The sequence below is a fragment of the Electrophorus electricus genome, chromosome 7, assembly GCF_041902795.1.
Source record: "Electrophorus electricus isolate QZ-2024a chromosome 7, ASM4190279v1, whole genome shotgun sequence".
Lineage (NCBI taxonomy): Eukaryota > Metazoa > Chordata > Actinopteri > Gymnotiformes > Gymnotidae > Electrophorus > Electrophorus electricus.
This window is the reverse complement of record NC_137503.1, coordinates 6,571,875-6,588,789: the sequence shown is the minus strand read 5'-3', so window position 1 is coordinate 6,588,789 and position 16,915 is coordinate 6,571,875. Positions and strand designations below refer to the sequence as shown.

At 37.7% G+C, this 16,915-nt stretch overlaps 1 protein-coding gene across 1 annotated transcript in view; it reads left to right on the top strand.

Moving 5' to 3' along the window:
- Positions 1-16,915, top strand: part of brinp3a.1 (bone morphogenetic protein/retinoic acid inducible neural-specific 3a, tandem duplicate 1) — a 40,839-nt gene that overhangs the window by 12,890 nt on the left and 11,034 nt on the right. The window contains exons 3-4 of the mRNA XM_026998878.3: positions 2,983-3,170; positions 4,437-4,621. Of these exons, the coding sequence (XP_026854679.2) occupies positions 2,983-3,170; positions 4,437-4,621 (373 nt within the window). The remainder of the gene's footprint in view (positions 1-2,982; positions 3,171-4,436; positions 4,622-16,915) is intronic.

Sequence of the window (16,915 nt, the reverse complement as noted above, 5' to 3'; positions counted from 1 at the left end):
TTGTGAATAGTATATATTATATTAATGATGAATGTAATTTGCATATAAAACTGATTTCATTGTTATGTATACAATGTTCATTGTTATGTAAATGGTTCTTATGCAAGGGTGCTGTTTATTAAGTTTGGAAAACTTTTGTATGGTGAGACTGACAAAGTCAGTTGGAGGGGTGATTAAATGTTTCTTTTATTATTAAACTGGGAGTTCACAGGAACTGATTAAACTTTATGAGATTTCTTTACCTGGATTATTGAGCATACTTTGATATGCATTTCCTGTTCAATTTAGCTGGTATTTGTATATAACATGTAATGTGTTTAATTTTGTGTATAGTCTGATTACTCTGCATGCCTGCTGATGGTAAGGAGTGACTGCCATTTTTTGTGGTTTTCTAAGGGAGTTTGTGTAATATTTTCTCATTAGTTTTTTGGTACATTAGTTAAGCCATGGTCACACCACACTTTCACAATATTGTGGTGCGGCTAATATTGCACCTAGCAATATTGAGGTCAGTATGAGGAAATATTGGAGTACTACTAGCTGGTGATACACTGGTTCATCATCCAGAAAAACTAAATAAATAAATTATAAATTATAAATTATATATATACAAAATCTTGGACACTCCTGAAGTGTGCACCAGTTTTGCATATATTATATGTATTTCTTACACTAGAATTTTCAGTTGCCTCTTTTACCTAGACAAGAGCAGTTGTTTATATGGACAACTTTTACACATCTGCTGAGTTGTTTATGAGTCTGCACAAGGAAAATACAAGAGTTTCTGGGGAGCTCGATGGAGGCCATACTGCTGGCATTGTAGGGCATTTATATTCTGAAACTCTTTGTCAGTTAATGGGCTAAAGTAATTCAAAATTAACAGAATGTAATAAGATTTAATATATTTATATAGTATTCATTTGGAGTAGGTTACAAATATATTTTTAATCAGTAATCTATAATAGAATATAGTTTTAAAAATAACCCTCCCAACCCTGCTGACGCCTTTGGCATTAATCTAACACCCTTAATATGACCTCTGCTGTAGTTATAATGTGCAGTTGTTTTTCTTTGTTGCCTGCATTCTTACTGGACACTTCTTGATTTATTTTCCCCTCTGTCATAGCAAGTGAGCTAGTAAAGTCAAGTCCTTTGGTGGGATAATGACTAGTGTCACACTGATAGCAATAATATCAATTCATCCAGAATGGTCATAGACTATTTTTCTATTCAATCTCTAATTATTTCTATTCAAACTCTTAAACACATTATTACACAAGGGGTACCATCTATACACAAAATATAACATTTGATGTTATGGTGTTATGGCAATAATTATACAAACGTCCTATCAAACCATTAACTTATGCCTCATATATTTATATTTTTTACACTTCATTTTCAAAAGATATAAAGCATTGTTCTGTGGAGTAAGATAATTTTTTTTCTTTGGCAAGCATTCTACAAATTAAGCATTTATAATTTACTGCAAGACTTGATTGACTAATTGGAAAAGATAATTGGAAAAGAAGTGGGTGACTGGGTTTTGCAAAATGAGTCTGGATATTCTTAAATTTCCTCTTAGCATAAGACAATTTCCCAAATAGTTGATTTTCTCAGTGCTTCTGCAAATGTTAGGGTGCATTAGAGACTCAGTGACTTCCTGTCTCAGTGGCATCCTGAATGATAGTGTTAGTTTTCCCTTGTCCTTTGATGGTTCCACTGAAGTGTGTTCATGCTGTTGACTCTGTGTAGCCACAGGTCTCAGTGGGGAAATGTGGCAGGTAGTTCTTCAGTAAGAGTTCTCCTGCTGTGTGGCTGCACTAGGAGCTCAGTGGTGGATTAGCCTCCAGCTCCATCCATAACTGTCCATCATCTCCCTATGCTCTGACATAATGTCGATCATGGTTTAATGCTCTCTCTCTCCCTCTGTCTGTCTATTTTTGACACAGCAGTAATCATTGCTTTTCATTATGCAGGTGTGCCATGTGCTACATGAAATAAGCCATAATGAGCCGATTAACCAGGAGGAAAAACAGTAAAAAAAAAACCCAATGATTTCACTAGTGTTTCAAAGCTCATGTCATTGAGGTTATGGAGGTTAAGTGGCAGAACATTTACTGCACCACATGAGGCTACAGTGAACTTATGGTATTGCACTTCTCCCTTAGTACTTATTCCTATTACTGTATTTAATTATTATGTTAGTCTTATTTTAATGAAAGCTTAATTTAACCAATATTACAGTACATAAGCAGTACAGTTTTTCCTTCGATCAAGTCGAGTTTGATTGTCAATAGCTCCATCAGCAACATTCAGTCTACTGCACCAAACAGTTGTTACTGTAAAAAGTAAGCAAATATAGAAAATCCTTAGTTTGCAGTTGTCAAGAAGAATTTTAGTAAATGTCATCTTGCATGCTTTTTGCACTTCTTTCAGAGACAAGACTAATTCCAAGTCTCTGATTGCACCTAGTTATCCAAAACTCAACTTATGGAACCAAATGTCACATAAAATGGCACTAGATTACACTGGGGTGGGGGGTGGGGCGGCAACTAGTTTTGCAGGTTGGATCAATTCCCAGAAACTGAGTAGAAACATCATGGTAAAAAGGAGGAGAGATGCTCAAAAGAGATTCAAATAGCAGGAACAGAGGACATGCAGTCATCGCATTTTCTCCTCAGCAGGTCTTATCTGAATATGCATCTCCTCTTTGAACACAAGCTGTGTGAGGATTATTTTGCCCCTCATTTTGTGATTTTCTCCCCCTTTGTTGCAGAAAGAGGACCAATTTCAGAAAGACTAGCCTATTCCTAGCTTCTGAAGCTAGGCCCTAAAGAGAATTCTCCCTTAGCAATCAGTTTCACCAATGTCCTCACTCCTCACTGGAGGTCATTTCCTAATGGGGTGGGTGGGTGGGTGTGTGTGTGTGTGTGTGTGTGTGTGTGTGTGTGTGTGTGTGTGTGTGTGTGTGTGTTTCAGAGAGTTCGGACGCTGGAAGGTGAACAGCTTGGCTCTGGAAAGACAGGACAATGGCATTCCTTTGCCCCTCGACCCAGAGTTCATGCAGACCATCAGGCAACTGGGTCGTCGTCCTGCCATTAGCACCATCACTGAGAACATCATCAAGAAATATGGAACACACTTCCTGCTCTCAGCTACATTGGGAGGTAGTAGAATATTTGCTTATGTGTTGATATATTATTTGTTTCCCTTTAAAAATTATTTTGTTTTATAAGGCAGGTAGCCTCTAACTGACATGTTTACTTGTCTATTCTAGTATTCATTTTCAATTTTTGTAACATATTTACTAACATTTATTTAGGGACAGTATATGTAAAAATGTGTAGTGCCTGCATTAACTGGTGCATACTCATTGTATTGATTTTAGTACTTTTAATGAATAGTCAGTTACAGTTGGTAAATTTAATTGGGGTACTGCCCTGATTAACATGGGAAAATTAATTAATTTTAATAAATGTATTAATGATTCAGTCTCAACTCATGAAAGTTGTCAATTCAATAAGTGATTATTTCTAGTCTATCAAAAAGTCTAATATCACTCTGGGCTCACAGATGTAATAACCAAGGTATGTTTCTAGACTAAGCAGAGAGAAGCTCAGTGGTTAAGGTACTCAACTAGTGATTAGAAAGTTGCTAGTTCAAGCCCTGCTGCTGCCAAGTTGCCACTGTTGGATCCCTGAGCAAGGCCCTTTACCCTCAATTGCTCAAATTGTAAGTTGCTTTGGATAAAAGTGTCAGCTAAATGCCATAATAAGAAAAACAAGCACTGACTAAGATTCTATTAAAGACCAGGAGTGTATATTTCAGTAGAATCATTATAATAAGCCTAACAATGTAAACATGCTAAATTTAACACAATTTGTGGTTGATACTGGTAGTTACCTAAGCTAATAATAAAAAATTGAGAAACAAAGTAAAAAGAGTGGTTTACGCAACCTGTGGGAGTAATCAAACAGGTACTGTACTTATCGATCAAGACCAACAAAGGAAACTTAATCAACAAATTCGTAATAAAAGTATGCCTACAGTCTTATAGGAGGACCAGGAGAGAAAGCCGTTGCGAACAGTGAAGTGGGGAACTGACAGTTTTGTGTTTTATGTCTAATATTACTGTAACCCATGGTTTTAGAACAACTGTTATGAATTCTTAAATACTGGTAACCTTCATCTCTTGGTTTTAATTTATTAAATATTTTCCTCTGTAGAGACATCATTATCAAGACTTGCAAATTGACAGTATAAGCTGCTTGTTGTTTTATTTGATATTCTCAGAGCAAGTGAAAGGCAAAGTCAGCAAATTGTATTTTATTCCTTTAGAATCTTTATAATTCCACAATAATTGCCAGCCTACCTTCTGTCCAGCCTTCTCTCCTCCTCCTCACTGTTCATCATCATCTTCTGCCCTGTTGCAGGTGAGGAGGCATTAACAATATTTGTTGACAAGAGGAGGCTGAGCCGGACAGCAGACATGAGTGACTCGAACAGTACGGCTGTGACTCTGGAAGCACTCCACCAGCTGGCTGCTTCATACTTCATAGACCGTGAGAGCACATTGCGCAAGCTCCACCATCTCCAGATTGCCTCCACTGCCATCAAGGTAACCTGTGGCCTAGATGTATATAGACCTGAGGAATTGACCCCAGAACCTAGTAGTTATATTTAGGATTAAGCTAGAGTTAACATAGTCTGTCTCTGTTGTTTCGGGGGGATGCAGCTGCATTTTTTTGGAGAGCAGATGGAGAATGGGAGTGGTTATAATATGACTGTTGTTTTTTTTGTTTTGTTTTTTTGTTTTTTGTTTTTTTTTGCTACAGCACTTTTAGTTTTGTGGATGGCACCTTTGTAGAGCTGTGTAGTGTTTGGCCACAGGGGTTTCACACTACATGGTGTAAGTGTTCCAAATGTAATTATTTTGCGCACATGTGACACTGATCTGAATTTACTCTAAGCAGTGTGAACACAATTCTTTTCAAATCAGATTTAGGCCACTTTCACGCATAGTTTGACACTGGATGCATATCTGATTCATGGCCAGGAGATCCCAGTGAGAATTGTCAGATCAGAAGTGTGTGTGTGGCATGTGGAAAGACAGTGACAGTCTTTGCTGTGAAAAGTTATACCATAATTTCACTTACTTTTATTCATGAACTCACATATATAATGGGCATTTTGTTGTTTTTCTTGTTGTAGTTCAGGCATGTGTTTGGGTAATGCATATTATATTATTTTCTATGTAAATGTACACATGGGGCTTCTTTCAGAGCAGAGTTCTGCTCACACTGATAACAGAAATAGTTCACATCCAAACAGGAATGTGAAAAGCCAATATAAACAGATCTGAACTGGAATTTAATAAATCTAAGTACAAAAGGAAGAACATACAAAAATACATTAACATTTTTTGCAATTGGCAGATACTTTTATCCAGAGGTGTATTATTAGTTACACCTTGTTACTACTGCAGCCTTGCTAGTTGGACCTTTAGAACTGCCTTAATTCTTCATGGCATAGATTCAAGGTGCTGGAAACATTCCTTAGAGACATTTGTCCAATAGTGTCAGATAGTTCCTGCAAATTTGCCAGGCCATTTCAGTAGAGTGAACTCATTGTCATGTTCAAGAAACCAGTTTGAGATTATTTGAGCTGTGTGACATAGAAGTAGCCATCTGAAAATGGGGATGGACATGGCTAGCAACAATACATAAGTAGGCTGTGGTAATAATAAAATGCTTAGTTGGTATTAAACGGTCAAAAATGTGCCAAGAAAATATCCGTAACACAACACCACCACCAGCATGAACCATTGATACAAGGCAGGGTGGGTCCATGCTTTCATGTTGTTTACTACAAATTCTGACCTTACCATTCTTATATTGATGCAGAAATTGAGACTCATCAGACCAGGCAACATTTTTCCAATCTTCTATTGTCCAATTTTGGTGAGCTCGTGTGAACTGTAGCCTCAGTTGCCTGTTCTTGGCTGACAGGAGTGGCAACCGATGTTGTCTTCTGTTGCTGTAGCCCATTTGCTTCAAGGTTCGATGTGTTGTGTGCTCTTCTGAATACCTCAGTTGTAACGAGTGGTTATTTGAGTTACCATTGCTTTTCTGTAAGCTCAAACCAGTCAAACCATTCTCGTCTTACCAGACTGGCATCAACAAGACATTTTCACCCAGAGAACTGCTGCTCACTGGATATTTTATTTTTCACACCATTCTCTGTAAACCCTAGAGATGGTTATGCATGAAAATGACTGTAGATCATCTTTCTCTGAAATACTCAGACCAGCCTGTCTAGCACCAACAATGATGCCACATTCAAAATTACTTAAATCACCCTTTCCCCCCCATTCCCTGTTCTGATGCTCAGCTTGGACTTCAGCAGATCATATTGACCATGTCTACATGCATAAATGCACTGAGTTGCTGCCAAGTTATTTGTCTGTGTTAATAAGCAATTGTACAGGTGTACCTAATAAAGTGGCTGATGAGTGTATATCACACATATATCACATTCCTTGGGAACTGAATCCACAACATGTCAGCACCTTTCTCTACCTGTGCTACCAGCTGAGCTACAAGGATACTTTTAATCAGTGGTGTGGAGTCAGGCCCTTCTATCCCTTCAAAGGGACACAAAAAAGTGTACAGAAAAAATAATACAAACATTATATATATATATATATATATATATATATATATATATATATAAAACCAAGAATATGTAAAGTATCCTATATGAACAGGTTGATTATTATTATTTTACTCTATTTCTGTTATATATATATATATATATATATATATATATACTTAGTTGACAATAAATTCACTTACTTGACACTTCACCATGCATTATCAGTTAATAAGGGAGCAACAAAAGGACGCAACAGGAGCTAATCAATAAATAATAATAATATAAAATAAATATAAATATAAGATAATAATAATACATTTTACTTTGGCTGTAGAAATTCACAAATTTACAAGGAACCCTTCATTTTAATGGTTCCTGCAACCAGCTACCTAGGTAACATACCACACTACTGCTATTTAACTATATAACAAAAGAAGTTGTCACATACACCTTCAAATTCCAGTCAATCTGTGCATCCATTATGTGACAATAAATTACATGATTTTAAATCATTCCAGCTTTTTATGTCAAGCTTGGCATATGATATTCAGCTGTAAACTTGCAATATGTTTTTGCACAGCCAACATTTTTGTAATTTATCTTAATATGCATAATCCTTATTGGAATTGTGGTTAGGACAGTAATTTTACAAATTCACCTTAACCTAAAATGGACAAAGATCAAATAGAAAGATGCTTTAATATTATGATTGGATGTGTCTTTATTTAATTTCATGTCACCATGATGTAAATACATTGTTACAGTGAGCGAATGGAGGCAGGACACAAACATGCAGTGGAGAGTTTTATTGGGGACAAATCCAGAATCATAGTTAAAAGGACGGTCCAGGGTTGAAAATCCAGGGGAGTCAGACAAAGAAACAAAACCAGAATGCGTAACAAAAAAGAACACAACAAGGTTAACTAGGAAAATGAGGGATACAAACACAAAATAGTCATATGCAGAAACTGTGACATAAAACATGGAACAATGACCAGTAACAGTGATAAATGACTAGTATTCAAAGGCTATAAATACATGAAGGAATTACAAGACAATGAGGAACATCTGAAGAAAAATAAGGGTGAGGAATGAAAAAAAAATATGACAAGGAGGTGGAGACAGAAACTGAAACAAAAACAGAACAATTGAATGGGCATTGCCATGGGAACCGTGATGCAAAAGAAGGAACAATCATGACAGAAGCCACCCCCTTAACACATGGCTCACAAACTGGGATAGGGGCAAAATAGGTGCCAAGGTCATGGTGAGGAGCAGGCACAGAAACCAGGGTAAGGCAAGGAGCAGGCACAGGAGTGAGACCTGGTAGCAGAACAAGAGGAGAAAAGACAGGACATGAGTGTGGGGACTGGACAAGACACTGAACTAGGTACTGGAGTCACAGCAAACTGAAAGTTCAATGAGGTAGTCAAAGGAACAAGTGTGAAGGCCAACGTGATGGCCAAAGCAGTGCTGCAGGGATCAGCCACAGGAGCACCACAGGGTGGCCACTGAAGACACAGAAGGCTGGAAGGCTGATGGAACTCCCACTGGAGACAAGGGAGATGTGAGATTCGGACTGGAGAACTGTGGGGTGTGGCCACTGGCAGGTCTGGAGGTGCAGCGAGCACGGGCATGGTGCAGAAGAGAGAGCATTCACCAGGGAAGAGGTTGCAGTGACAGCACTCTCTGGAGCAGGGGGGACAAGGTTGGACAGCGTTTTGTATGCCAGGGACAGAAGGCTGGGTGGCATCTTCCATCACAGACATGCCAAAAAAAAAAAAAAAACAGACAAAGAAATATAGCTCCACCGCACGACCCCCAGAATGCCTGAAGCGAGGCAGCTGGGGAGAGGAAGAAGGCACAGAGCTGGAGTTTGCCCTAGCCCATCCAGTAAGAGCTCCAAATTTAAACTGTTTACTAATGTTCTGTGCCATGTGGCGCTCCTCAAAGCAGCACTGACATTGACATGTAGACTCTGGGCACTTACCTGGGCTTCCGTCATTTGAAGTCCAGTGGGGTAATATCTGAGAGGGATTTTCTTGAACTATGATGAGACGACCTTGTTCCCACAGTGCCAGGGGATTTGCTCTCACTAGCTTGGCAGTTTTGGGACTGAGCTAACTCGGACTGCTTCAGTGAAGCAGGCAAAGTTTTGTCCCATTGGAACAACCACATATCAGTATGTCGTTCTCTCACTGTGTCCTTTGTAGGCTGGTCATTATGTAACAATGATCAAAAGGAAGAGTAGATCACACAGAGTAGGCTGCTATTGAGGGCAGCTGCTATTGAGGGAAATCCAGAATCATAGTTATGAGGGTGGTTCATCTCCATGACATCCATCATGATGATGGAAAATTTTTAACCCCTATAAGTCACTGAAACTGTCATTCACTGTTAGGTCACTGTTAAGTCACTGTTATTTTTGCTTAAATGAATAACACTACTGTGTACATAATATATTCAATTTATCCAGAGTCTTCATCTATAGCCTTGGCAAACAAAATATACTTGGTTAAGATCGGTGCTCAAAACATTTCTCTAAATAATGTGTGAATGTGTGTGACTGGTAAGCAGTCTATCTGTATTCAGTTAAAACAGTAGTTTGGGTAACATCATTGAGTACATATAAGGAGGTGGTTCAGTAGCTACAGAAGTGCTTTTCACATCTTTGTACATAATGCTGTACATTTGCAGTAATGGGAAACAAGGCATGTTGTCTTTCTGGCAGGACTGCCTTTGCTAAAGTGCCTGTGAGATGTCTGGATTGAGATGAATACACAGAAATCTTCATGTTCATCATTTTCCTGTCACTTCAAGTGACTGATTGGAAATATTCCCAACCTCAGCAGCTTTAATTCAACACTTGGATAAAAACCAGTGAAAAGAAATGGTGACTATTCATGGTAAAGATTATGATGCAATCTAATGGATGGTCTAGGAGCGATGCTAACTTCTGACAAAGAGAAAAGGGGACATGAATAAATAATTGTGAAACTGCTGGTAGAATAATGCATCAGGGTGAGAAATTCTATTTCATTTCAGTGTTTCCCTGAGAGCTCTGCATATTTGTCAGCTATTTTGAATATGAGCTATTAGCCTCTAATGAGCAAGAGACTGATGAGTAACATTTTATGCACTGCTGGAAATAAATGGATTTTAAACCTCGACAATGAGCCAAGGCAGTGAAAAGGAAATTCAAAAAGCACCAGTTGAGATCAATTGTGGCTTTTATTTTTAATTTAAATGTGGGAGTAGTGTTTACTTAGACATTATAGACAGGTGAATGCTTTAAAATGAGTGAGTGGCCAGAGGGGCAGAATATTGTAATATATGATGTTTCTTCTTTCATCATTCCTTTAGGTATCATATGCGCATACTATCATGATAAGTACAATAGGAAAACCAAATTAACATACATCAGTAAAGAAATTATAACTGCAAAAACAAACTTGAAATTCATGCTTGTGATAAAAATAAAACTAGGTTGTTGATTTACTGAATTATTAGCATTTTTTTTTGCTTACTGTACACTTGCTATACACATGACCAGGAGATATTAAAGTGTTGGAGGGCAGATGGCAGGAATGACCTGACACTTTTATCCAAAGCAACTTACAATTCTGACTGAACACAACTTGAGCAATTGAGGGTTATGGGCCTTGCTCAGGGGCCCAACAGTGGCAACTTGGTGGTGCTTGAACTGACCACCTTCCAATTACTAGTTAAGCATTTTAACCACTGAGCTACCACTATCTTATTTCATTTTAATGATTTACTCAGTAACTGAGTGGAAGTACTCCAGCTACCTTGCAAGTTAACCTATTCAAGCAGGTTCTCTAATGAAAGTCCTGCTGGTTAAGGTAGCATCCTAAATTTCAAACAGAAACAAATATGCAAATGCACTGCTCAAAAGAGAACACTTGATTATCACAGTATAACACAAGTCAGATAAACCTCTGGATTATCAATCTATCCAGTTAGGAAACAAGCCATTGTGAATCAATTTCACATGGTTTGGTACAAATGAAAGTGACAACATGTGCATTGGAGAAGCAACTGAAAGATAGCCCTCAAAAGAGGAATGCAGGGGGTTTTGCAGGTGGTTGCCACACTTACTCACTTGTTATCTTTCCTGATTCATTCTTCTCTACTGTAATGTAGTTTTGTTTTGTTTTCCTAGTATCCTTGTCACTACAGGTAGCATGAAGTGATACCTGCAGCACATTCAGGTTGCACAGGTAGTCCAATTCCTCCATGGTATATCCATACACATCTATATGCAAGAAGGTTTGCTGTGTCTCCCAGCACAGTCTCAAGAGCATGAAGAAGGTACCATGATATGGGCTATTACACAAGGAGAGCTGCACAGGGTATCAACTCAGCAGCAGGACTGGTATCTACTTCTTTGTGTGAGGAGAAACAGGAGGACCACTGCTAGAGACCTAATAAATGACATCCAGCAGGCTACAGGTCTATATGTTTCTGAGCAAACTGTCAGAAACAGACTACATGAGGGTAACATGAGGGCCCGATATCCTCTAGTGGGACCTGTGCTCACAGCCCAGCACTGTGCAACACTGTGGACTTACATTCTCCAGAGAACACCAGAACTGGCAGGTCTGCCACTGGCTCCTTGTTCTCTTCACAGATGAGAGTAGGTTCACACTGAGCACGTGACAGATGTGAAACATCTATGGTGAACCAGTATGATAGTCTGGGATGGCATATCCTTGGAAGGTTGTACAAATCTCTGCATGATAGCCAACGGTACCCTGACTACTGTTAGGTACCAGGATAAAATCTGCAGAGCCATTGTCAGACATTACGCTGGTAGACTGGGATCTGTGTTCCTCCTGGTTCAGGGCAGTTCCTGGCCTCATGTGGCCAGAGTGTGTTAGGCAGTTCTTGGATGACAAAGGCATTGATGATATTGACTGAGCCTTATGTTCCCCAGACCTAAATCCAGTTGAGAATCTCTGGGACATTATATATCAGTGCATCCAGTGTTAAATAGCACCACAGACTGTCCTGGAGCTCACTGATACCCTGATCCAGTTCTGGTAAGAGATCACCCAGGATACTGTCCACTGTGTCATCAGGAGCATGCTGAGCCATTGTTGGGAGTGCATACAGGCATGTGGGGGCATACATACTACTGAATCACATTATGAGTTGCCACCATGAAATTCACGCAAATTTGGCTAGCTTCTGATTTCAGTTTTTCACTTTGCTTTCCAGAGTGATTTTGAATCCAGCCCTCAATGGTTTGATGATTTTGGTTTTCACTGACCATTGTTGCATCATTTTGTTCTCAATAACAATTTACACAATTTATATCAGTAAAGATTTTCCACTTAAATCATTCATTGAGATTCGATATGCGATTTAAGTGTTCCCTTATGTGACTTAAGTGTACATGTACAGCATAGTGAAAATGTGTCTTTGAAATTTGATCTTTCTGTCAGATACCTTGTTGATGTATAAAGGGAACACCAGACTTCCTAATCCTGTTGTCAGCATATGTTTAGATGTAGAACAACAGTACTTGAAAATGTGTACTGTAACAAACTTTAATATAGATTGTTATGACACCAGAAACATTAATTTAGTCGGAGTAACACAAAAGTGACTAAAGAGTAATGCATATGCACTATATTCCTTCAAAATAAGCTAACAGTGGGTTAGTAGTTGATTCTGAGAATCTGGAATATGCAAGAGAATTCTTCCACAGAGATTGGAGCCAAAGAGATTTGAGTTGTAGAAATAAACAGGATTTAAAGCTTACAAAATTAACATTAAAAAAAAAAATACAAGTACTACTCCTATATGTCATTCAATTAACTTTCTTGATTAAATAAAAAAAGTGAGCCAAAACCGAACTGATTTTTTCCCAGCCATATATTCATCTAGTCTTCCTTTTTGAATGTCTTCCCTGACACGTTTGCAAGAAAACCTTATTTGCTGTAGTATCGGCAGTGTAGTACAACTTAAGTTATTAGCATAGAAGGAAGTTTGGCAGTTCTTTTTATGAGCTCCCAGGTCATCAGTCAAGCATCTCAAGTTAAACTTGTGAAGAATAAAACATCTGCCAACATTCCTTCCCCTTTTTCACTGTATTAAACCAATATAAAAGCCTTTGAATCCATCCAAAATTCTAAAGAAATGGAGCAGAATTCAGAAAATCAAAAATAAATTTCTAACTAAGGCTAGCAGATGAGGTTCCTTGTAAAGAGCATATCACTGTTTCATTTAAGGGGCTCAGCTGAAGCTGAAATTATTAACCACTACTTCCTGCTATGTGAGATTTCCTGCTGCTTTCAATAAGGTTCCAATTTCTATGGAGCAAAATATAATTCCATTTTGATGCCTGTTTCCTTCTCTCCAGCCATAAGCTTATCCATAGCACATGCATGCACAAGAGGGGTAAGGCAACCGGAAAATGTCTTTTTAATAAAAGCAGCTGGTGAGATTCTCAAAGACTGTTGCAATATGCATAAACACATGTGTGATGCAAATGCATATTACTAGATCTCAGTGATTAAATGTGTTCTGTTCTCTGAACTGCAATGGAAAAGAGAAATTTTGAAACAAGTAATCATCCATATTAAGCATTAATGACATTAATGCCAGTGGCTGCTAGCTTTATAATAAGCTTATCTAAGTCTCAGAGAGAATGTCATTATTGAAAAATGTGACAACAAATCCAGTTAAACCTGACAAGTGTTTAGATTCACTTTGCTTACAGGTTTAGAGGTATTTTTATTACAAGGGTAGGTTAATGTAGCAAATATTGATTTAGGTATACAGTGTTTAAGACTCATTGTGTGTAAACTGTGTATGTGTTTCCAAGTTCCCAGCATCTTACAAAAACGCTTTCTCTCTTCTAACCCCTTGATTAGATGAGTACCTTTGTCATGAATACTAATAGAAAAATATGTAAAACCTTGGACATGGATTTTTAGTGCTTCTCTGTTAAATAAAAAAGAAGAAAATATTATAACAATTCTTAAGAACTAGTAAAGAAGTCTTTTTGTCTGAGTTTGAGCTGCAATGCACAACTGTTAAATACAACCTATTAAAAATGTATATCACATTTTGTGCTGTCAAAATCCCCAACTTGGTTGTTTCTATTTTATTGGGGAAGTACCTCTGTCAATATCATTTCTCCCAGCCCGCTCCTGTAGTAGTGCTACTTCAGTAAGGCATTAGTCTTTAAGCCCCCTTCAAATTGAGACAACTTGTGCTATTGAAAATGTAAAGCAAAGCCAGCCCTATAACATACCACTGAAAAACTCTGAAAAAGGTAAAAAGTGGTTACTTGCAAATCAGTAATCCCAATTTTGATTAAAGAAACACAATGTTACAACATTAGGTGTATTAAAAACATCTGCATGTGTTAAAAACATTTTATGCCAGGAAATTACAGGAAAGATCCCAAATCTGAATTTGTGGGCACCAAATCCTGATCAGAACTAGAGGGCTAGTAGTGGTATAGAGAATTAATTTTATGTCACCATGTTGATTTTTTGGTATTTTGGTTTCCCCCAGCCTTAAATAGACACAATCATGTCATTGGTCAGGTTTTTATCAACTTTGATAGTGAAGGTTTTGATTTTTTTTTTTTCTCCTCAAAGCTGTGGTATGAGGCAGGACACCATGCTATTAAAATATAGCCAAAGGTAACAGTTCTTCTTTAATCTCTGCTTGCTGACAGATAGACTAACCACTCTGCAGACAGGGACTCTAGTCTAACTTTGGCTTCCAGACCACCAGGCTGCTCAAACGTAACATTTTGGGCCCCAGAGATATGAAATCTCAGAATGAGATGCTTTCCCCATGCTGACCTTCATTTCCTGCAGCATACAACCCTCTGTATGAGGTAGCAGATGGACACATATCTTATCCTAGCAGTATCCAAGCGGTTTTTGCTGCAAGAAGCATGATTTCCAGTCTCTTCCATAAAGAACCAGGATGACATGGCCATGTGATGAATAAACAAGTACCAAAACAAATTACATGCATTTCTGTTTGGTGTTCTGATTGCTCGACTATATTTTCACTCATTTTTAGTGATCTAAAAAACAGAAAATATAGTACTGTGATACAGTGCTGAGCTAATTCTGTGCTTTTCCTGATATGTGATGAATCAAACATATGCTCTGCAAAGTTTCATCCGCTAAGATGTATTAAACTACAAAATACTTTGTTAAACAGCTTCCCCCAGAGCGGGGCTTCTATCTTTCTATGTGTGCAAAGACATGCACAAAGGCTTTATTCAGAGTTTATCCAAGCCATGGAGAGAATTCTTAAATACTCTTTTTAATATGCATTCCATATTTCATAGGCGCATTATATTCATCCTAGCAGACGGAGGGTCTGATTCAAGTTATTAGCATGCATAAATTTAGGCCCACTCAGGAACTGTGCCTTTAAACAAATACTTTTATGATAATTTCCACATACCATAATTACTCAGCAAACACCAAAATAATTAATTTAATTCTAATTTACATTAGAAGATAAGTTAGTATCACTATATTGTTCCTTACCTATCCCTATTTAATGAAACCCCTGTACTGAGATTTTCCAAAGCTCATGTCACATCTGGCTCTACAATCTGGAGGTATCCAGACATGGAAGAGATGTGAGAATAAAGATGCTTTTTTTGACATCATATGGATGCTTTGGCTGGTACATGGCTTCTGAGTCTTATTCACAGAGAGGATCTATGAAAATTCATAGAGAAGATCTTTTTAATATCCATCAAGAAATTAAGGTGTTTTAGTGGGACTAAACAGGAGGTAAACATGACAGGCCTGAACAGAAGGCAAAACGGAATCACACAGTTGGAGGAAGCATAGCTATAATATCCTACACTATGTACATAAATACACACTCAAAGCTATTCAAAGAATAGGACACACACTGGGTTTTAAATGCATAAGGTGATAGGGTGGCTGACAAGGAACAACTGAGGGTGATGATAAGTTGTAATGAGCAGAGCAGAGCTAACAACAGGAGCTATGGTAACCTGGGTGGAGACACACACATGGGGTAGTTTGAGTAGGGATTGCAAAAGCAGGACTGACAGGAGAACACATGCTGCAGATAAACAAAAGGTATAAGCTAAACAAAGGTCAGAGAGAAGGACAACTTATAGCATGATCAAAAACGGAGTCCTCACTCACTCCTTCCTCAGTGGAGTGGTGTCATGAGGGGGGTGAAACAGTCACAACGCAGTAGTACACAGAAAAATCTCCAGGGTTTAATTAACTCATACTGTGTCCATTTGGGTCCAGCTGGACTTGAATGAGCACTATAAAAATTAATTCAATACTGCCGATGTTAACACGGGGGATTTTGCTGCACAGGACTGAATGTTACTAAACACATTCCCCACATAAACCTTTATTCTGTTTATTGTATATAGAATATTTACTATTATTATTATTATTATTATTATTATTATTATTATTACTACGGTTGTTATTCTTTTTTCATTACTTCTATTGCTGTTATTTGACAAAACTGTTTTAATTTTACTACATAAAAATGTAATAATGATACGTTATAAATTATTAAGTGTCTACCTCATAAAATGCAGTGGAGACTTTTAGCAGTGACAGTTTCAGAGTGACTGAGAGCAACATGATGTACATCCTTTAATACAGCATATAAACACGCTGCTTCTCAGGAAGTGGTCTACAGACCAATTACTGATCTCATTAAAGCCAACAGTCAGACATCCAGATGTAATCAGCACAGATTAATCACTGTGGATAATGGGGTTATTAATATATACAAAAATTAACACTAGATTATTATAATGTGTTCACAATCATTTGTGATGAATGTCAAATATTTAATGAAATTATATAAGACATGTGAGGGAAGCAGAGGGTAGTCGGTAGTGCCTACGGAGCCAGTGACTATGAGATTAAGGCATCCCCTCAAATAGGAGCTAAAATCTGCTAATTTAATTTCTAAGATTCCAAAGTTATTCAAGCATCTTGATAAAAAACAGGTTGTGCCCTCGAATTGTACCATGCTTAATTGTCAATTTAATATAGAATTTACCAAGCAAAGTCTACCAATATGATTTATTCCCAACACTAAAAACCTACTTTAAGATATGTAATTCTCCACTCTATTGGGCCATCATTGAAGATGGACTTATTGCTATGCATAGAAAATGCCTTATATTTCATTCAGTCATTTTTTTCCTTTAAATTGGATGTCTTTCTCTGTTAAAAAT